We start from the raw sequence: 22,238 nt of genomic DNA on the forward strand, positions 1-22,238 counted from the left end.
GGGCTAGGGACCTGGCAGCCCACTGAATTGGACAGACCCTTACCCTCCAGTGCATATTTCATGTCTTGGGCAAACAGGTGCCACATCACTTCTGCACTGACTTTTCCCACATTCAATTCCTGAGGAAACCTGGATGACAGAAGAAGCCACAGTCAGAGAAGAAGGCAAGATCCATTTGATTCAATTGATTCCAAGGCTAAAGTGCCTAGTTCTTAGAGATCAGACTAAAGAGAGAAGCCTAGAGAATAGGGGTAGGCTCAATCTAGAGAAAAGGGACCAGGGGCTAGTGGTAGGACAAGAGGGAGGGCAGAGGATCCCCTCAGACAAAGTAGGTCCAGGGGAGAGGATGACCAAAAAGCAGGAAATTGAGACCCAGGGGGGAAGGGTTGAAGCTGGAAGGAAGACCCAGGCTAAATAGGCTGGAGGAGAAAGGGCAAAGGGATGGGCTATAAGAAGGCCTACTTTATTCACAGTGGACAGACAGATACACACATGGTCTCTGGGTCCCCTGGGGTTCCTATGGCAGCCATAGTCCCAGAGGCCTCTCACTCCAGGGAGGCTGGCTCAGGCTGGGCAGGACCTGCCATTACGCTTCACACCTGTCTCCAGAAACAGTTACCCAGACAGATATAAGGGACAGAGGGACAGATGGACGGACAGGAGGAAGATGTAGCACTGCAAACACATAGAGATAGGAAAGAAAGAGGCTGTTAAACACATGGACAGACCAACCACCAACCAGGCAGGACCAAGTGGGGTGATACTTACTGGTTGAGAACAGGTGTGTAGGAATTCTTATCTTCCTCTATGATTGACACAATAAGTGTGATGAGTTTGGGCCAGAAATCCAGGTTCCGAATGCTGGGCCCTTGTTCCTCTGGAGGCAGCTCCTGCTTCTTATTCCAGAGGAGACAGTGATAGTTTAGAGTCAGAGTTGAATGTGGAGAGTGTCTTCAATGTTCCTTTCTCTTCTCTTCCCTACCCCCTCCTAAGAAGAAGGGTCCTTTCTCTCCTAGAACATATCTTCCACAAGACTTCCTCTGTTCTGTCAAAAGGGGGACTGTTGGGAGGTCTCTTGGACACAATGAGTCCATCCCTGAGAACTTCTCTCCCCAGCTCCAGGGCACTGCTCTGATACTTCAGTCAGGAGACATAAAGATCTGTCCTATTCCTTGTTTTCTCAGTTACTATGGGTATAGTAACTCCCTGGCTGAAGTGAACAGCCCCTCCAGGCTCACCAAGTAGGTCTAATTCCATGTGACCCCCATTGGCAGCCTTCCTCTTCTAATGGTATCCCTCCTTTGACAGCCCCCTCCCTGTCCATGCCATACATAGACATCTCAACTCTGAGACATTCTTTCCAAGTCTTGCAGGAGCCACTGCACACAGCTAGCATGCAGGCCAGCCTAACCATCAGCAGGGTGGGACTTCCTTTGATCCCTGAATGTAATTAGGGGGAAGATCTGCATTTAGGAAGCCATTTGTCTAGTTGGATAAGAAAAGGCCTTGGTGGAGAAAAAAAATCAGGGGAATACAATTGTGGATCTGAGGAATGGAGCAGCAACTCCACTTGTCCCTGGCCACAGGGAGGCTGGAACAGACAAAATCTCCCACTGGCACAAAACAAAAGGAGAAAGGCAAGGGTAAAGCAACCCAGAAGGATAAGGAAAGTACTTTTATGTGAGATGTCATATTTCATCAAAAGGTCCCACAGTCCCTAATGAGACTGCATTACCAGGAAGTTACTAGAAACCAGGACAGAGTCTACAGCCTGTTGACTTTACCTCTTTATATCACTTAAATGCATGTCTTCCTTTTACTTTTTCTGCCACTATCCTTGCTTAGGCTCTTATCATTAAAAAACCCCTAACTGGACTTTGATTGTCAATCCAATCCACCTTCCATGCAGCTATCAGTGACCTTTCTACAAGAAAAATCTCACGGTGCTACATCTCTGCTTAAAGCCCTTCCGTAGCCTTCAATAAAGTATAAACTCCTTAGCTTCACACAAAGATCCCTCAGAATATGGCCCATCTCTCAACCTCTTACTCTTTTCACCACCATCATCACACTACCACCACCATTTATTGCTTATTATGTGCCAGGCACTTGAGTAACAACTTTACATACATGATTTCATTTAATCTTCATAAGAATTCCATTAAGGTAGAAGTTATTATTGCCTTCATTTTACAGATACAGAGATTGAAGGACAGAGAGGTCACATAACTTGCCGAAGGTCATGAAGCTAGTGGATTTGATGCCAGATGGTTGAACTCCAAAGTCCGATGCTGTAAATGATCTAATTATATTGCTTACATGTCCTTAAATGAACATACCCATTCATAATTCTATGCCTCCAAACATTCTATTTTCTGTACATGGTATTTCTCTTGGCTCTCTTTCCCCCAAACCCCAACACCTGCTCCTTTCTTAGCTAATTTCTACTCATTCTCACAATTCAGGTTGAGCTTTACTTCTTCTGAGAAGTTTTCCTTGACACTCCTGGTCTGGTTAGATACCCTTCCTCTGGGTTCCCAGAGCATACTCTGTGAACCTCTGGTATAGACTTACAGACAACTACAATAAAATGTAGTAACAATAATAAGAAACAATGAATGTAATACCTTGCTCCCTACTTGCACCAAACTATGAGCTCCCTAAAGGCAGAGACATGTCTAAGTTAACTTAATACCCCTAGTGCTCAGTTTGTTAAATGAACAGATGGAGGAATAAACCAATGACCGAAGTCAATAGATGAAAAATCTAAAGTATACCAAGAGTTTACTTCAATCTAAATAATAAATAACGAGAAATGAGAGTGAGAGAAAGTAAAAATCAGTTAGCAAAGTACAAAGTTAGCAAAGTACAAAGACTACAAAAAGCCCCTGAATGGTTTAAAGTCCTCTTTCAAAGTCAGGTTCATCTCATATTAGGGAATAGAGCCCAAATATTCAGACAGCCCCTTGCATGGTTGAAATATCTAAGCTAAGAATAGTGTTCTCCCCCAACCAGAGAGAATCCGCAGATAGATAACAAAAAGAGTGTAGCAAGCAAAACAAAGACCCTGGGAAAACCTCCCATGGACTTCAGAACCAATGGGAGGTTTTATAAACCTTAAAGAGAGGATGTCTCAAAGATATGGCTGTATAAAAAGTATATTTGGGAATGAGAGGAGGCAGCATTAATAAGATTTTATTCTTCACTAAGGTGTTCTGTGTCCTAGTGGCTTAAGATTAGCTCAGCTGCTAAGCAAAAGGTCGGCAGTTCAAATCTACCAGTTGCTCCTTGGAAACCCTATAGGGCAGTTCTACCATGTCCTATAGGGTTGCTATGAGTCAGAATTGACTCGATGGCAACAGGTTTTAGTTTTAAGGTGCTCCTGGAGCCCTAGTGGTGCAAACAGTTAAGTGCTTGGCTGCTAACTGAAAGGCTGGCAGTTCAAACCCACCCAGTAGCTCTGCGGGAGAAAGACCTGGTGACCAGCTTCCATAAAGATTACAGCCAAGAAAATCCTGTGGGGCAGTTCAACTCTGTCACATGGGGTCACTATGAGTCAAAATCGACTCGACAACACCTAACAACAACAAGGTACTCCTAGGAAGCATTACAAATTGGATGTACTCATTAAAGGGTAAATGTCCAAGAAATTTAACCTGTCCTTTTATCATCTGCTGTACAAATCCTACTGCCTTTCAAAGCCTATCTCAAATACCCATTGTTTTATGTAGGTTTTCCTGATATCTGATCAGGTGTGACTTCTTCTGTGGAATCCCTTCAATTTCTCAAGGCTCTTCTAACAGACTGCTCTGATTGTAGTTAAGTATTTGCTTAGATATCTCCCCATAAGATTCTAAACTTGCTGAAGGAGCACACTATGCTTTTCTTGGCTCTGTATTCCCACAGTTCAGGGAAAGTGACCTGTCCCAGAACAAACATCCAATACATATTCATTGGACTGAAGGGAATATACTCTGCAAATGTGTGGTCATCAAGACATTCCTAAGATGGGAACTGTAATCGAGCTGATAGGCCTAGAGGGAGCCCTGGCTTTGAAATGAGAGAGAAGGACACTGTTGGAAGGATCTAGAGAAATGTACAAAGTCACCAGGTACTGAGTTAGGATGCCAACCTAGAATAGGTAAAGTAGTTAAGCCTCACAGAAGGACAGGGTCAGCAATGCACGGTTGTCAGAGGGAAAAGTTAGATTACCAAGGGCTAGCTGCTCAGAGAGGCAGTTACAGGTTTCAGAAAGCAGACTGGAACTCCAGGATGCTACACAGAGGCCCACAGTGAGCCAGAAACACATTAATCTTGGGGGTAGGAGGGACTTATGGATGGAGTGAAAATTCACCTACTCAATCCCTGAATTGTGCTAGAATTTAGGTTCACTTTTTTCAGCCCTAAAGTAAAACTTACTGTTAACACTTCTGTTCAACTCAGAATGTCAGAGCCTGTCCAACGGCCCCTCTCCATCCACAAATGTATCACATGGTCTAAATGGTCCACACTCCACAACTCTATCGCCCTCAGTAATTTCAAAGACTTTGCCCTGAGCTCCCTTCCACCAAGACCAGAGCAAGGAAAGCCGAGAATCCAAAGAGCCACTGACAGATGGCCCCACTTGATTGCAAGCATCTTACCAGCTGGTACTGGTGGCTGTACAAGTCATGGCAGTTGTTGAAGATATATTCATATGTGGAGTTCAGACAGGCCTTCACACAATCCTTTACCACCTGGCTGGCTCTTGGAGGGCTCTGCAGTTCTTGCACCTGCCAGTTAGTAGAGAAATATGGGCCCAGAGTCCTGCTCATCTGGGTGGGATCTCCTTCTAGCATTCCTCTAAACCACTCCAGATTCCTTCATCTCTCTACGGCTCCCTGCACCTTGCCCTGGGCTGGAAGTTGCTAGGACAGCTGATGGGAGAACTGTCCAGCACATCCTTATTGATCCATGGTCTATGTGCCTTCTCGGAAGTAACTCAGGAAACAGGTCTATAGAAATGTGGGCTTAGAGTAGAAGAAACCTGTGGCCTCAAACTATGTCCAATGATACTTATTCTGCTCAATGATTCCCAGCCCAGCAATACCCAGCCCAGTCATTCCTTACCTTCATTCTGAAGAAAGTAATGCTGGTCAGCAAATCCACTGTGGATTTCAAGTCTTGAAGCCGGTCAGGGCTCCCAGCAGGGAAATTATTCTATTGCGAATCAAGCAAATGTAAGAAAGGAACAGACGAATATGAAAGCCTTCCCTGCCAAAAGCAATGAAATCAAAAGCTTCCCTGACGGCCACCCACTGGGATTCTCCCTAGTTGAGCAGGGTAGAAAAAGCTATAATGCTACAGGTCTCCCTCTCTTTCCTACTGACAGAGATGGACCCTTGCCAAAAGCAGTTAATATTCCCCAGCCCAGAAAGCAACACATCCTTCCCCCAACCCTACTTCCCATGCATTTGCACAAATGAACACACAGACAGATATACACACACACTTGCACACACACGCACTTTTCTTGGGTGGAGATTCTTACACCCAGTGAGCTCTTCAAAAATACATTCTAACTGTATATCCTGGAATATAAGCATAGCCACACTACAGACCAGACGAGATCTAGGACCAGTACTTTCAGTACAGAAGATCCCAGTTCTTTCCCTGTTCTGTAGCCAGCAGATAGATCAGCTCTGAACAGAACTGCTTTTGGAGTGAGTTCCAAGGCCTTAAGACCTTCCTGCCATGCCTCACTTCATTCTCTTTGGCATGAACTTTAGGAGAAAGCTGCCACGGAGAGCTGGAGGCAGATGGCTGAGCAACTCTCCACTTTAAGGGATAATGTTTTAAACTTTCAACTGGCTACTTATATGCCAAATATAAGATATACAGTCAAACTCTCCATTGTTCGTGCAAATGGAAAGCCCTAGAAATGCAGATAATCAAAACCTCGCTTCTTTTTTATTTTGAGGTTGTTTTTATACTTACTTTTTAATGTGGGTATACTGCCTGTTCTGGAAATTCACAACACTTTAAAGCAAGGGATTAAGCCATTCTAAGAAGATCTAACCTAGGAGGGACTGAGAAACTGCCCATCTTCCTAGTCTGTTCCCTCCCAGGAACCCATCCTCCTAATAAATATATTTCCTCCCTCCATACTAGGATTGGACATGACCTCTGATACTTGTCCAAGCCAGGCTACTCTGTCTCCCCCTAGACAGATTTTCACACCTCTGGAAAACGAGGAGAGTAGGGGAAGAAAGCAAGAAGGAAATGTAATTAAGTACCTCATTTTTAAAAGGGCATTTCTGGAAGAGATTATCCTCAGGAGACTCCTTAATGAAAATGTCATCAGAGAGTCTGGTAGAATGATAAGTGAGGCTGGAAAAACTAACTGCCTATAAAAGCAGCCCTACTTGCTGCTATTCGCATACCGTGTGGTCCTTGGGATTTACAGTGCCACAGTTGTCACTGGTATTGGCCACTCATCTGTGTGTATGACACAGATCAGTTTTCTATCTTAATGGCCAAGACTGGCTTATAGTCTTGCTGGACTGAAACTGATACTGTTTGTTATCCCACTCTCACAGCCATCTCTTCACTTACCCTGTATGTGGACAGGTCAATTCTCAGTGAGTTATGTAGCTGGTCCAGCAGTTTTACAAATCTCTCCTTCTGAGGGTGGAAAACAAATAATGGAGAAGAGAGAAATAACCTACCTCTGAGCTCCCTAGACATTAGCAGAAACAGAATCACCTTTGGGTGAATAGAAAGGATGGGAGCAGCATTGAGTTGGGGATCCATTCTATCCTTCCCTGCCCATGGTTAGAAGAACAAACAATGTGGGGGAGAAATGGGATAGGTGGTCTCTGTTCCATCTCTTAGCAGCTCTTTCTAAAACTGGGAAATCTCATACTGCCAAGGGGAAAGCCAAGTCCCTGGGAGGGAAAATAGCTATTTCTATGTAAGAGTCAACAGGAGATGACCTGTGCATCTCCTCCCCTTTGGGACTAACTCATATTAATTGAATAAAGGAAACCCCAAACATATTCTCCAACTTGTTCCTGAATCCATGGTGTCCTGTCTTGGAGTAGCTCGTAACAGTTATAGCCTAGCAGTAATGATGGGAGGGAGAAATATTGATCCATTTGGAAGATGGTTTATACTTTTTAAACATTAAACAACATTATTTTAATAGTTGACTTTTATAAAAAATATATATATAAATGCGGAACCATGTGCCTGTAGGCTGTTAGCGTAGACTCCCAGAACTCATATATTGATTATATTATATATCATTAGGTATTAAGTAAATACGTAATGGAGTGAGACAGAATGGAACACATATCTGACTGGCCTAATCAATGACATAAACTCATCAATAGAAAGACTCTATTAACAACCAAAAATGGTTAGTACAGAAAAACAGGGCTCAGAGACTCAATGGATTTGGGATATCAGCAATTTCATCCCTAAGGAGGTAGTCTTTGTTGTGAGTCAGAGATATTCACCCATTTCATGTCAAACTTAAGTCACGTGACATTCTGATTAATGATTCAACTTCCCAGATACCTTAAAACCAGCAAAGGGCATGCCCTGAATAGGGGAAACAGTCCAGACACTGGAAAAGGGCTAGCCTCAGGTACTTACTGACATTGTAGGACCTGCCAAGAAAAAACAAACTTTATTGATAACAAATGGGTCACATCTCACTCACCCCAAAGTTGGAGGCTGCGAAGCGATCAGACGCAGAGACATTGGTAGACGCAGTTGTGTGGGCATAATAGGCATTGATGTTGGCCAGTAAGGTGCTCATCACTGCTGGCACACCAGGACACATGTACTTGGAGGACAGACATGCAAAGTGCCTGAAAAACATAGCACCTTCAGCCTCAAAGACTCTTATGGCTTGCTGCAAAGACTGAGGAATCAAAAGATCTCTCAGATGTATGTGAAGCTTCCAGTCACCTAGATATACAATGCTCTTCATAATTTATTCATTCAAATATACATTCAATGAATGCCTACTATGTTCTGTGCTAAGTGTTAAGAACCCAAAGACTTGATAGTCTCACAGAGAAAGCAAGTGTTGGTAAAAAACCCATTGCCTTCAAGTTGATTTCGACTCACAGGGACCCTATAGGACAGAGTAGAACTGCCCTCATAGGGTTTCCAAGGCTATAATATTTAAGGAAGCAGATTGCAGTATCTTTCTTCCACAGAGAACCGCCGACCTTTCAGTTAGCAGCTGAGTGCTTAACCACTGCACCACCAGGGCCTCCAAGTGTTGGTATGTAAGTCAATAATCTGTAAATCAATAATCTGAGGCATGTCTAAATCTGAACTGTTGTTGTTAGGTGCCGTCGAGTCGGTTTCGACTCATAGCGACCCTATACACAACAGAACAAAACACTGCCCGGTCCTGCACCATTCTTACAATCGTTGTTATGCTTGAGCTCATTGTTGCAGCCACTGTGTCAGTCCACCTCATTGAGGGTCTTCCTCTTTTCCGCTGACCCTGTACTCTGCCAAGCATGATGTCCTTCTCCAGGGGCTGATCCCACCTGACAACATGTCCAAAGTCTTGCCATCCTTGCCTCTAAGGAGCATTCTGGCCACACTTCTTCCAAGACAGATTTGTTCGTTCTTTTGGCAGTCCATGGTATATTCAATATTCTTCGCCAACACCACAATTCAAAGGCGTTGATTCTTCTTCAGTCTTCCTTATTCATTGTCCAGCTTTCACATGCATATGATGGGATTGAAAATACCATGGCTTGGGTCAGGCTCACCTTAGTCTTCAGGGTGACATCTTTGCTCTTCAACACTTTGAAGAGGTCTTTTGCAGCAGATTTACTCAATGCAATGCGTCTTTTGATTTCTTGACTGCTGCTTCCAGGGCTGTTGATTGTGGATCCAAGTAAAATGAAATCCTTGACAACTTCAATCTTTTCTCCGCTTATCCTGATGTTGCTCGTTGGTCCAGTTATGAGGATTTTTGTTTTCTTTATGTTGAGGTGTAATCCATACTGAAGGCTGTGGTCTTTATCTTCATTAGTAAGTGCTTCAAGTCCTCCTCACTTTCAGCAAGCAAGGTTGTGTCATCTGCGTAACGCAGGTTGTTAATCAGTCTTCCTCCAATCCGGATGCCCTGTTCTTCTTCATATAGTCCAGCTTCTTGGATTATTTGTTCAGCATACAGATTGAATAGGTATGGTGAAAGAATACAACTCTGACGCACACCTTTCCTGACTTTAAACCCATCAGTATCCCCTTGTTCTGCCGGAACAACTGCCTCTTGATCTATGTAAAGGTTCCTCATGAGCACAATTAAGTGTTCTGGAATTCCCATTCTTTGCAGTGTTACCCATAGTTTATTATGATCCATACAGTCAAATGCCTCTGTATAGTCGATAAAACACAGGTAAACATCCTTCTGGTATTCTCTGTTTTCAGCCAGGATCCATCTGACATCAGCAGTGATATTCCTGGTTCCACGTCCTCTTCTGAATCCGGTCTGAATTTCTGGCAGTTCCCTGTCGATATAGTGCTGCAACCGTTTTTGAATGATCTTCAGCAAAATTTTGCTTGTGTGTGATATTAATGATATTATTCTATAATTTTCACATTTGGTTGGATCACCTTTCTTGGGAATAGGCATAAATATGGATCTCTTCCAGTCAGTTGGCCAGGAAGCTGTCTTCCATATTTCTTGGCATAGACAAGTGAGCACCTCCAGCGCTGCATCTGTTTGTTGAAACATCTCAATTGATATTCCATCAATTCCTGGAGCCTTGTTTTTTGCCAGTGCCTTCAGAGTAGCTTGGACTTCTTCCTTCAGTACCATCGGTTCCTGATCATATGCCACCTTTTGAAATGGTTGAATATCGACTAATTCTTTTTGGTATAATGGCTCTGTGTATTCCTTCCATCTTCTTTTGAGGCTTCCTGCGTCGTTTAATATTTTCCCCATAGAATCCTTCACTATGGCAACTTGAGGCTTGAATTTTTTCTTCAGTTCTTTCAGCTTGAGAAACGCTGAGCATGTTTTTCCCTTTTGGTTTTCCATCTCCAGCTCTTTGCACATGTCACTGTAATACTTTACGTTGTCTTCTTGAGAGGCCCTTTGAAATCTTCTGTTCGGCTCTTTTACTTCATCAATTCTTCCTTTTGCTTTAGCTGCTCGATGCTCAAGAGCAAATTTCAGCGTCTCCTCTGACATCCATCTTGGTCTTTTCTTTCTTTCCTGTCTTTTCAATGACCTCTTGCTTTCTTCATGGATGATGTCCTTGGTGTCATTCCACAACTCGTCTGGTCTTTGGTCACTAGTGTTCAATGCATCAAATCTATTCTTGAGATGGTCTCTAAATTCAGGTGGGATATACTCAAGGTCATATTTTGGCTCTCGTGGACTTGCTCTGATTTTCTTCAGTTTCAGCTTGAACTTGCATATGCGCAATTGATGGTCTGTTCCACAGTCGGCCCCTGGCCTTGTTCTGAATGATGATACTGAGCTTTCCCATCGTCTCTTTCCACAGATGTAGTCAATTTTATTTCTGTGTGTTCCATCTGGCAAGGTCCATGTGTATAGTTGCCGTTTATGTTGGTGAAAGAAGGTATTTGCAATGAAGAAGCTGTGGGTCTTGCAAAATTCTATCATTCAATCTCCGGCATTGTTTCTGTCACCAAGGCCATATTTTCCAACTACTGATCCTTCTTCTTTGTTTCCAACTTTTGCATTCCAATCACCAGTAATTATCAATGTGTCTTGATTGCATGTTCGATCAATTTCAGACTGCGGCAGCTCATAAAAATCTTCTATTTCTTCATCTTTGGCCCTAGTGGTTGGTGTGTAAATTTGAATAATAGTCATATTAGCTGGTCTTCCTTGTAGGTGTATGGATATTATCCTATCACTGACAGCGTTGTAGTTCAGGATAGATCTTGAAACGTTCTTTTTGACGATGAATGCAACACCATTCCTCTTCGAGTTGTCATTCCCAGCATAGTAGACTATATGATTGTCCAATTCAAAATGGCCAATACCAGTCCATTTCAGCTCACTAATGCCCAGGATATCGATGTTTATGCGTTCCATTTCATTTTTGACGATTTCCAATTTTCCTAGATTCATACTTTGTACATTCCAGGTTCCGATTATTAATGGATGTTTGCAGCTGTTTCTTCTCATTTTGAGTCGTGCCACATCAGCAAATGAAGGTCCCGAAAGCTTTACTCCATCCACGTCATTAAGGTCGACTCTACTTTGAGGAGGCAGCTCTTCCCCAGTCATCTTTTGAGTGCCTTACAACCTGGGGGGCTCATCTTCCAGCACTACATCACACAATGTTCCACTGCTATTCATACAGTTTTCACTGGCTAATGCTTTTCAGAAGTAAACTGCCGGGTCCTTCTTCCTAGTCTGTCTTAGTCTGGAAGCTCAGCTGAAACCTGTTCTCCATGGGTGACCCTGCTGGTATCTGAATACCGGTGGCATAGCTTCCAGCATCACAGCAACACACAAGCCCCCACAGTATGACAAACTGACAAACATGTGGGGGAAATCTGAATAGCTAGAGGTTAAAAGTTTCCCAAAGAAGAAATGGGCTGAGCCCAGTCTTAAAGGAGTAGCAGGAATTAATCAAACGGAGAAGTGTGCGGTCAAAGGGAAACTGCAGTACAAATACAAATCTATTCATAACTGAGAAATCCCAGTTATGGCAAAGTGTTTGGTGGATGAATAGCAAGAAATGAGAGAAGAGAAGTAGGGAGAAAATAGATAATAAAAAGGGTTTATACTAAAAGCTATAGTAAATTTTTAAACAAGGCATAGTGTGATTATGTCTGTCTTTAAAAAATGTCACTTGGATGAAAAGCTAGAAAAGTTGGAAAGAGATGAGACTAAGATAGAAAGACCAGTTCAGGAGTTACTGCAATCATGCAGGCAAGAAGCCAGAGAAATGGTTAAAAGCGCAGATTCTAGAGCCAGTCTCTGGGTTTGAATCTTAGCTCCACCTTTCACTCACAGACAAAAATGGTAATAATAATGACATCCACCCTCACAGGGTTGACATGAGGATTAAATAAGTTAATATTCATTCCCTGGCACATAAGAAATGCTCTATAGGAGTTGCTGTTGTTGAGCCCTGGTGGCACAGTTGTTAAGTGCTATGGCTGCTACCGAAAAGGTTGGCAGTTTGAATCCAGCAGCTGCTCCTTGGCAACCCTGTGGGGCAGTTCTACTTTGTCCTATTGGGTTGGTATGGGTTAGAATTGACTCAAGGCAATGGTTTTTTTTTTTTTTTGGTTTTGTAGCAACAGTAAGAGATTAAAAACATTTTTAGTAGATAGATTCAAGAGGCTTTAGAAACTGATTGTATATTTGGGGGGGTGGGGTTGAAGGGGATTAAAGGGAAGGCAGTAAATGAGGAGGAAAGGTTTAGGTTGATTCCTAAATTTCTGTTTGGACAACTTTGTAGAAAATGGTTCCATTTACTAAAACAAGGAATTTAGGAAGATGAGCAGATATGGTGGAGGTGACGTTGACTGGATTTTAGCCATGCTGAGTTTGTGAGACGGAAATGGGTCTGAAGCACAGGAAGTCTGATGTGGAACAAAAGATCTGGGAGTCCTTAGCCCCAGAGTGGTGGTTGAAGACACAGCTTTGGATAAGATCACCCACGGAGAGTGAATAGAGTAAGAATGGCAGACAGCCATTCTCCACCCTTATCCCCTACCATGTTTCTTCTCTCCATCAACACTGAACTTCTTGCAATTCTTTGGATATACTATGTTCTGCTGAATCTTAGCACTTCTCCACATGCCCTACAAGAAATACCTTTCCTCCTTTTCTATTTCAAGACTCAGTTTAAGTGTCACCTCTTTAAGGAGTCCCTCCCTGACATGCTTCCCCTAAAATTGAGGTGCCCTTTCCTAGTCTTCTCCTAATAACCCATGAGTACTTCTATCATAGCACTTGTCACATTATATTCTAATTGTTTGTTTACCAGTCTTTCTCTTCTGCTAGGTCCCCTCTTACTCATCTTTGTGTTCTCAGCACCTAGCACAGTGAGTGACACACAGTAGAAACTCAATGTAAGTTTGTAGAATAAATGAAGCACAGCTAGGGCAATAGCTAGCCTCTGCTTACCTAGGGTTGCTTCCTGTGCACAGCTCTAGTGGCAGCCTCACCAACAGATAAGCCACACCTCTTATCATAGTAGGCAGGAGTTCCTGTTACAGGAGTCTTGAACTCCATACACAGCACCCTTCCCTACAGTTTAGTGACCTCTGTGACTCCCAGGACAGTCTTGGTCAGCTTCTCTGTCACAGACATACATACCCCGTCTGCTCAGGCCTGTGATATTCTGGCAGGTTCATCCTTGTACACTCTCCCATGTCATTTTCCTTCCTATCCTTGAATTCTCTCCATTCTCCTTGAGTTAATTGCAGACACACTCCCTTTATACATATACCCTCTTTGCCTTGGTGCATGGACCACCTTGCCCAGCTCAGGGGAGAAAACAAACCAATGAATTGTGGCATACAACACCACCAAGAACCCATCCATCCTGTCAGTGTGCCTTCATTAGCCACCCCAAGGATTGGCAGCCACTTCCCAGAACCCCAGGGAAGACTCACGTCATGGCCTGATATATAGACTCAATGCCATAGCGCATGGCAAATTCATCCACGATTTCTTGGGCTGTCTCGTCAAAGTATACCTTCCACGCATCATCTCCTCGAGCATCAGGAATCCGGACTCCTCCACTGCCCTGAATGTCTGTGAGGTAATGAAAAAGATTCTGCAGGAGACAGAGTAGAAAAAAAGGAAAGGGTTAAGCAGAACAAGAGAGGCTGGCCTCGAGGGCAGCAGAATGAAAAGCATGACCAGAAAAGAGCCCAAACTAGGTTGCCCCGAGAAGCCTTGAGCTTACTCAGTCCATAGCATCTACCAGAGAAGAACTGTTCTAGTCAGAGCCACTGGGAGCTCTGCCTGCCTGGTATGCCTTGATGGGGACTAGGTGCGCTCAGGGAAGGAAGGAATGTGTACCGTATGTGAGGTACCATGCTTTTCACACCTCAGTTCATGTAAGCCTCACCACAACTTAGTGAAGTAGGAATTATAATGCCCATCTTACACATGAAAAAACTAAAATTCAGTTTTGTTTGTGAAACTTCCTCAAAGTCACCCTATTAGAGCGTGAGTAGTAGAGATGGATCCAAGTTAGTCTTTTGACTCCAAAGCCCATGCCCTGTTTTATCGGGAGTTTTTAATTCTAGAGAATTTATGGATGGACTTCAAAGTGTCTATGAACCACCTGAAATTTGGGCAGCTTTCTGGGGAGAGGGTCTGTGGCTTTCAGTACATTCTAAAAACAGTCTGTGTCATAAAAGGTGAAGATCCATGATATGGCTGCCATAAAGAAAATCAACTGAGGGGCCAGAAAGATGACAACCAGGATGGACTTGCCTACATTGTTTCCCTTGGGGATCTGACATAGGTGTTTCAATCTGGTTTAATACATAAGTTTGAGGATATTTCCTAGATGTAGACAGTCATGGGTTGCTTAACGTCCATGATAACCCATTACCATCGAGTCAATCCTGACTAATAGTGACCCCATAGGACAGAGTAGAACTGCCCCAGAGGGTTTCCAAGGAACATCCACCATACATTCTGTGATTTGGATGTTGTGCAAACACCTGGGTCCGCAGTGTGTAGGGCTCCCGGGTGCATGAGCCTTGGAGGCTGCTGTGCGGCACACAGCCTGGGCAGCTCTGGCTCCAGACACTTCAGGTGAATGCTCAGTGGTCCCACCTGGTGATTGCCCCCACAGTCCCTTGAAGGTCATGGCTGGGTGGCTCCAGGAGAGGCCCAAGCATCAAGGAAGTGGTCTTGGCAACCCAGCGGCCCCACCCTGGCCAGAACTGTGATACCTGCTGACCTTGGGCACTCAGGAGCAGCATTGGGCGCCTACTCTTCCCAGCGGCAGGGGTGCCTATTCCCATGGGTGGGGGGCTGTGGGGTGGCCATGCTGCTGAGTAGGGTTGTGGGCATCCCCTGGAGGGTGGGAGCAGAGCCATGGATGTATATGCAGTCGGATGCTGTCTGAACGAACATTATGGGGTGCATGATTGTATTAAAGACAAAACAAACTGGTGGTCAAGTGTAGGAGAATATAAATAGGGTTCCACAGAAATTCTGTCCTTCAAGTCATTGCCCAGTCCCTCCTGTAGCTCCAGGAGGCTGTTCTCACATTCCTGAGACACTAAGGCTGGGGCTGTTACTCGGGCTATCCAGGGTAATACATTTAGCCATGGATAAAATTAAAAAATAGGCCCTAGATCGTCAACCACCTAGTAATCCTACTTATCTTCAAAGGCCCCTTCCCAGCACTGCTTCCTGGTATCCCATCTACCAAGGGCTGGGCTCACCTCATGGAGACACGTATACTGCACATGATATGGGGCTACTTTCTCCTCCCCCTTGATCTCCACATTGATTTGTAGTCGTATAGCCCCTGAGACAGCTGACTTGTCTGTCCTCTTCTCTGGGAAGGAAAGAAGACTGAAGATTGATACCAACACAACTACAGACAGCTTAGACAGCCCCCATCCTGGCTTTGCCCAAGGGAAAGGAGACACTGATTTAAGGGTACACCCAGCAGGGTGAACTCACTCCAGAGACCACATATTCCACAAATATCCATGGACTGGCTAGGTGGGAGAATAGGAGTGGCCAAGGGGCTAAAAGTATTGGGGATGAGTAGGAAAAGTAAAGGGTCTTCTGAAACCTAAAGAATGTCAGCCAGAGTGAGTTCCATCCTTCCATACTCCTCTGTCCCCCATCCCTACCCGTGGTCTATTCTCTGCAGGTAAGGCAGGCTCTGTATAGAGATATGCTTTGGTGATTGAGTGGTGTTTTCGAAGATGGGAGTTTTCCCAGATCCCCTCTTCATATTCTCCCTTCTCAGCAACTTTCTCTAGTTCTCTTTCCTCACCCAAGTTGTACCAGACGTCCATCTCGCCACTCAGTGTCCGAACCTCAATGATAGTTTGGCCAAGGAAATCATCTGACTCTCGCTTTAGCCGCTGCTTTACTCTTGACTTGATATCATCATCCTCATCCCACACACGTACCTTAATGCGGTCAGAGGAGTTGTGGCACTCACTGTGAGAGAATTAGGCAGGCTCTGTTAGCGACAGACCCAGCAGCCCCCACTCTTATTACTCCCATTCCCTCCCAAAACTCCATCAACTGCACTTGATGCTCTGGAAGAGGAAAAGAAGGAGTCAAAAAAGTAGAAGTAAAGTTCCAAACGAGTCAGGACATCCCAGCAAATGGCTCTTCATTCCTAGGCCTGGTGGCTCTACCTACCACCATCTAGCCCTTATTGCCCTAGGACAAAGGGCACAGGGGTAAAGTAGCAGCATCAATTTTAACTTCCTGTGGAGTTAGCTGTATTAGCAACAACACCGACATGAAAACAGCTAGACAGATGCTACAGAGCCCTAGGAAACAACTGCCAGCTCTCTCTTCAGAGTCCAAGACATGAAATAATAAAGGTGCTAGATGTTCATGATATGTCCATCTGATCATATCTGCTTAGTTTTCTATCTAATCCCCACTCTGCACCTGGTGAATGTCTACCATCCTTTAATACTCAAGATGACTTGAATTGTCACCTCCTCTATGCTGTCTGCCTTGGAGAAGGGAGTGTGCCCAAGTACCCCCTTCATGCTTTTTCCCCAACAGTTGTTTTCTGGCTCCTGTTGCTTTACCCAAGTTGTACGTGACAGAATTAGCTGCTCTTTTCCCTATGTTCTTTCCATATTCCATTAAAATATTATAGTGTAATTACTGGTCTACTAAAAATACACAAATCAACAATGAGCTTCTTAAAGTCAGAGACTGTCTTATTCATTTCTAGATGCACAGTATCATGTACAGGATAAAACCAAAAAAAAAAAAATCCCTACTGCTGTCACGTTGATTCTGACTCATAGCGACCCCACAGGGTTTCTAAGGCTGTAAATCTCTGTGGGAGCAGACTGCCACATCTTTCTCCTGCTGAGCCGCTGGTGGTTTCAAGCTCCTGACATTTCGGTCAGCAGTCAATCGCTTTAACCACTGTGTTATCAGGGCTCCTTTTGTACAGGATAGAGACTTAGTAAATTGTTTACTGAACGGATGAACGTGGGCACAGATGACCACAAAGCCAATTCATTTAGAATTAACCATAAGAAGGACTCAAGCAGGAACCAGTAACTGCTGCTTCTAGATTGTAGAGATTAACTTTACTATGTCCCAGTCCTTTTCTACATATGTTCTCCAAGCAGCCAACAGAAGAAGGCCTCTACCTGGCCAGCCTGCTTAGGTGGGGCAGACTCAAAGACCTGATTCTAGGCCTTAAGGGCATGATAAAACATCTCTGGATTCTCCATGGACTAGTCGAATTTTAGGCTACAGCTTGTCAATTTTCAACAACCACCCCTTACTGTAATATGAAATAGTCTGTAAGAAAATGAGATAGTGGAAAAAAGAAGATGGGTAGGAACCGAGGCAGAAAGAAAAGCAGAGCCCTTACAGGAAACTGAAACTCCTCCAGACACAAATTTCCATCTTTAAGCCAGAATTACCCAGTTGTAGGACAAGAACATTCCTTCTCTACTCTTTTACAAGAGCCTACCCCTCTTAGGCAATGTGGCAGGGCTGGGAGGTACACAGTAGGGTGACCAGTTCCTGGTTGTGTCACTTAGCAACAGTAAAACCTGTCTAGTGCTAGAAAAAACAGTATGGGTGCCCTGAGGTCCCTTTCATAGGCCTAGTTAAGACAGGGTTTGGGTACAGTAACCCTGATACAATAGGCTATGGAAAGAAACCGAGAGAAATAATGGCTGCTGCCCAAGTGAAGCATTTGAGAAATGGGTTTTCCCCACTGACTCTGCCCAGTCCCTCTTAGGGACCAAATCCAAAATAGCAGGACTTAATGCTGCTCCTAAAATACACAAAGTCCCAGGCAAAACAATGGGCTGCCCTCTGTGACTTACAAATGGAACTTCTCCTCCCAAACAGGATTCAGGTTTCCAAAAATGGTCTTGGTACGCTTCTTGGTTTTGCCCACTTGCACAGTCACATAAGGGTCACTGGATCCTGTCTTGTCCTTGGCTTGTAGGCCCTGGGCACACACCACTGCAATCCAAGCATATATAGAAAGAGGCTTCAGAGTATGGTCTGAAAGTCGAAAGCCCTCCATAGCACTACTCATATACTCTTCATCTTAAAGCAGTGTCTCCCTGCTCCTTGCACAGGAACTCTCATCTTCTCATTCCTCCACATATATCCTTAGTCCTGGGCCACCAGCCTTTCCCTCAAAGCCTAACCCAAGAATCTGCCCTCTCCGAGCCTAACTGACCACTTATTCCTACACTGGTCATTACCCCTCTGGTATATGCATACTTCAGCCCGGCCCACCTGCTAGTAAACCTAGCTAGTAACTATTCCCTGGTCTCTTCCCTACCCCCTTTCCTCTATCCTCAGGCTTTTATAATATCAGACTGTTAACCAAATCTATAACGTCATATTGTTACCAAATCCTTGTATTATCATTCATATTGTTTACAGGTGCCAGTCTTGCCTCTCCCAGCACCCCCTACACCAAGGTTTAGGTGGGGAGGAGAGATGAATAATGAGGTTCTCCCTTTCCCCCTTGGGCCTATCATCTTCCTCCCCAGCCAACCCCTTACTCTCTCACACTCAGGCTGCTTCTTCCCCAGTCTCTTTCTCATAGCCTCAGGCCTTCTTATCCTCCCAAACTTTGGCCTGCTCACCAGTGATGGTAATCTTGGCCGACCACTTGGAGGTGCCATCTAATACACTCTGCTTCACTGTTTTCATCTGCTGCACATGGGCAACTTTGCTCACAGTGAAGACATCCCGGATAACTTCAAAGATCTCCGGTTTGTTTCGCTCTCTGATCTTCATACGGTCTTTCATGGCCATGATAATGTTTTGGGTCCGGTCCTCAGCTCCATGTTTAGAGCTCTTTTCTGCAGCCCCTGAAGAACGGCCAGAGACAGAAAGTAGGGCTGACCAACAGGTCACCTACTAACAGGTCAACATCTGTTGTTGCTTTTCCTGTTCCTATTCTCCCGACTCCATGATGGCAACACATATTTAGCCAGGGCCTTTGGGAGCCTGGCACACTCTCCTACTGGACTTCTGCCTGAACCATCTGAAACTTCTGATCCTGACACTGCTGTATAGATGCTTCTTCTACGAGCAAGGAACAAATTCTACTTTCCCTGGGCCCTAAGGTCTAGACTTCAGGAGGTCTCTCTGTGGGGCACAGAACTTCATAGAACTCTATCCTCATTAGCTTCTGTCCCTTGTTCAACATGCTCTAGTCATTTGGCCAGTGCAAACACTGTGCTCAGCCTCTGGGATCATCTGAATCCTGAAAGAGATTCTAGCCCCAATAGAGGATCTCAGAAAGGTCAAAGAATTTTCCCTAAAAATGTTTAAGAGAGTGCTATAAGACCTGTTATTTGGGAAGGCAATGTCACTTGAATCCGGATCCTACCTTCTATGAAAAAGAAAGAGCTTCAGAACCAAGTACAGTTCAGCAAATCTAGCTTCCTTGTTGCCAGACTTTTTGGAGAGGCCCTTCTTCTTTTGCCCATCACCCTCACCCACAGGGGTACTCACGCTGCAGGCAGTCAGCATTGAGCAGGTCCTGGCACTTCTCATGGCACTTGACTCCACACTCACTGCAGCGCATGCCCTGTCGGGCAATGCCCCAAAGCAGACCCTCGCACTCATAGCAGTAGGTTGGGGTAGTGGCTGTCCAGACCTCAAAGTTGTGGGGTGTGGTGCACGAGATGGGGTAGATTAAGGCCTGCAGGGTTTTCTTATACACATGGGATTTCTGAAAGACACATACCCCATCACCAACCAGTGACTTTAGAATTCTGTTGGGAGATACCAGAACTGAAGCCCTTGGAGGACAATCAGGAGCCTGGCTTCCCCTCTGGCAGCTGAGAAGACTCTCTAGCCTAGCACAGCCCATAGCCCAGCCTGGCAAAAACAAGCCTCCAATGTAGCGTACTCCTGGTCATTCAACATGGATTTGAACTGAACACTAGGTCTGAGCCATGTCCCAGAACTCAGGCTTTCTAGGGGATCAGAAGGCACTAGAGCTACCACAAAACCCTAAACTTCAGAAGGGTCAGTGGACCACCTCCCAAAGGCAAACATGAGACTTGGGACTTACACCCTGGTCTAGAGCTCTGCCTACGCAAGTGTGGAAAACTGAGACATGATGCTATCTATCTGTTTTGTTAACACTGTGTGTCCAAGACCTTTGAATTCCCAATTAGTATGGCTACAGAGATAATCACCAGTGCTCAGACCAGTAGACTCATGGAAGATCATGGGCTACTTACCAGCTCTTCATCCTTGAGAGAGGTGCGTGTAGCCATTGCAGAAGTAATGCCTGCCTTCCGAGACTGGACCAATGACTGTAAGAGAAGACCTGCCATCAGCCCTGGCCACCAACACCAAGGGCTAGCAAAGTCCTGAGGGGGAGCTTCAGTGACCAAAGCCACTAAACTATAGTTTACTACACTCTTTTTATTTATACTAGGTAACAGATAACAAGTGTTTCAGGTTAAGATCTAAAACTCAAGAACCTCAGGGGAATGTCCTAACAGTGTTAGAACACCACTTCTCTCAGTGTCTCTTATCATCCCAAAGAGTTTTTCTTTCCCTCACTATTATTAGGTATCCTACACCTCAGGAACTCCTTGTTTTATAAGAAGGGAAAGGAAAATGAATAGTATTACAGAAGGAAACAGGTCACTAAAAATAGAATACACACACAACCCCGCCAGAGTCACTTTCCCCTTCCCATATGATCCCCAGGTGGTTGTAAGGCCAGCAGCCGAATGAGTAGGGGACTTGGTGAATGAACGGGGTAAGGCAGCCTCAGTCAAACCAAGGAGGGCAGGGAGTTAAGCCCGGGAGCTGAGGCTCTTGTGGAGAGGTACCCACATATCTGCCAAGTCTGAGCTTTAGGGGCACCCCCTGGAGAGGGGCATGGTTTCTCTAAGGCAGCAGGCACTAGGCAGAGAGAAGTCATAATACCAGTCCTAAGGCAGGAGAATGGCTGGGAGGAGCCCAGGTCGTTTGGGATGTGGACAGAGGATGGGAAGGGGCTCTGGAAACACTCACCATAGCCTGTGTAGAAGACAGCAGAGAAGAGAACAACATGATGTTAAAGCAAGCCTCAGGACATGAAAAATTTCAGAGGCAACTGAGAGGTCCTGCTCTATAGTGCAAAGTGGGGAACACCTCCCAACTCCTTCTGCATCTCTCCACTAAAACTTGTCTTCAACCCAGACAACTGGCCAGGGCTCAGGGACTAGAGCTCCTACTCTAAATAAAGTTAAACCATAAAGTGAAAGATAAGTAAGGGTAAAGACAGAGGAGGGAAATAAGAAATGAATATGATACTGCTATTCAATCAGTTAAGCTGGTGGATAAGAGTATGAGAAAAAAAGTAGGAAGAAAAGAAAAGAAGAGAAAAAAGAGGAGGTGGTAAATGATGAAGGAACAAAAGAAGGTAGATATCAAAATTTATCTTCATGAGGAGCTGGTGGGAGGAAAGGTACATAAGAGAAGAAGAAAGCAGGAAAAAGAGAAAGAAGGAGAAAATACACAAATGGTAGAAAATAAAGGAGGGAAAGAAGGAAATAATAAAGCTAAAATGGCAGAAGATTCTTCCATTCAGCCAACTAAGGAGGTAGAAACAAATTGGGGAAGGGAGTAGGGAAGGAGCACAGAAAAGAAAAGGGAAGAGGAGTGGATAGAAAAAGCAGAATAGAGGGAAAAAAAAGAAGAAAATAGGAATCAAAAATAGTAACAAGAAAAAGGGTTCAGGTTTCTGGCTTCTAGCTTTAGAGTTCTGAGACTCTGGGAGAACTTACCAGTGCCTAGACCTGACTCCACTCTCACAAGGCTACAGAAAACTCCTTGAGCTGATCCTGCATCAGGAGCTACTAAGAGTGTGACCCAGAATGGCAGCTTCTGGCCATCCTGGAGGTCCTGAGATCAGCTTTACCTCCTAAGTCTGTTTCAACTGAATCCTACATATTTTTATCATTATCACTCAATGCCAGACACTGGGTATAGAGATAGTATAGGAAGTCTATGTTTTTGAGAGGAGATTTTCACTTGACTCCAAGAA

At 44.5% G+C, this 22,238-nt stretch overlaps 1 protein-coding gene across 7 annotated transcripts in view; it reads right to left on the reverse strand.

Moving 5' to 3' along the window:
- Positions 1–22,238, reverse strand: part of UNC13B (unc-13 homolog B) — a 196,617-nt gene that overhangs the window by 12,985 nt on the left and 161,394 nt on the right. For 4 of the 7 annotated variants that reach the window (XM_064291767.1, XM_023545165.2, XM_064291766.1 and 1 more), the window contains 13 exons: positions 20,437–20,511; positions 19,700–19,919; positions 18,823–19,050; positions 18,043–18,184; positions 15,993–16,162; positions 15,427–15,542; positions 13,630–13,793; positions 7,706–7,856; positions 6,595–6,663; positions 5,110–5,199; positions 4,644–4,772; positions 769–896; positions 44–129 (listed from right to left, as the gene is read on the reverse strand). In XM_064291767.1, coding sequence (XP_064147837.1) covers positions 44–129; positions 769–896; positions 4,644–4,772; positions 5,110–5,199; positions 6,595–6,663; positions 7,706–7,856; positions 13,630–13,793; positions 15,427–15,542; positions 15,993–16,162; positions 18,043–18,184; positions 18,823–19,050; positions 19,700–19,919; positions 20,437–20,511 — 1,768 coding nt within the window. The remainder of the gene's footprint in view (positions 1–43; positions 130–768; positions 897–4,643; positions 4,773–5,109; positions 5,200–6,594; positions 6,664–7,705; positions 7,857–13,629; positions 13,794–15,426; positions 15,543–15,992; positions 16,163–18,042; positions 18,185–18,822; positions 19,051–19,699; positions 19,920–20,436; positions 20,512–22,238) is intronic. The other 3 variants (XM_064291765.1, XM_023545166.2, XM_023545167.2) reach the window with 1 other exon arrangement.

Source organism: Loxodonta africana, chromosome 9 (assembly GCF_030014295.1).
Source record: "Loxodonta africana isolate mLoxAfr1 chromosome 9, mLoxAfr1.hap2, whole genome shotgun sequence".
NCBI classification, from domain to species: Eukaryota; Metazoa; Chordata; class Mammalia; order Proboscidea; family Elephantidae; genus Loxodonta; species Loxodonta africana.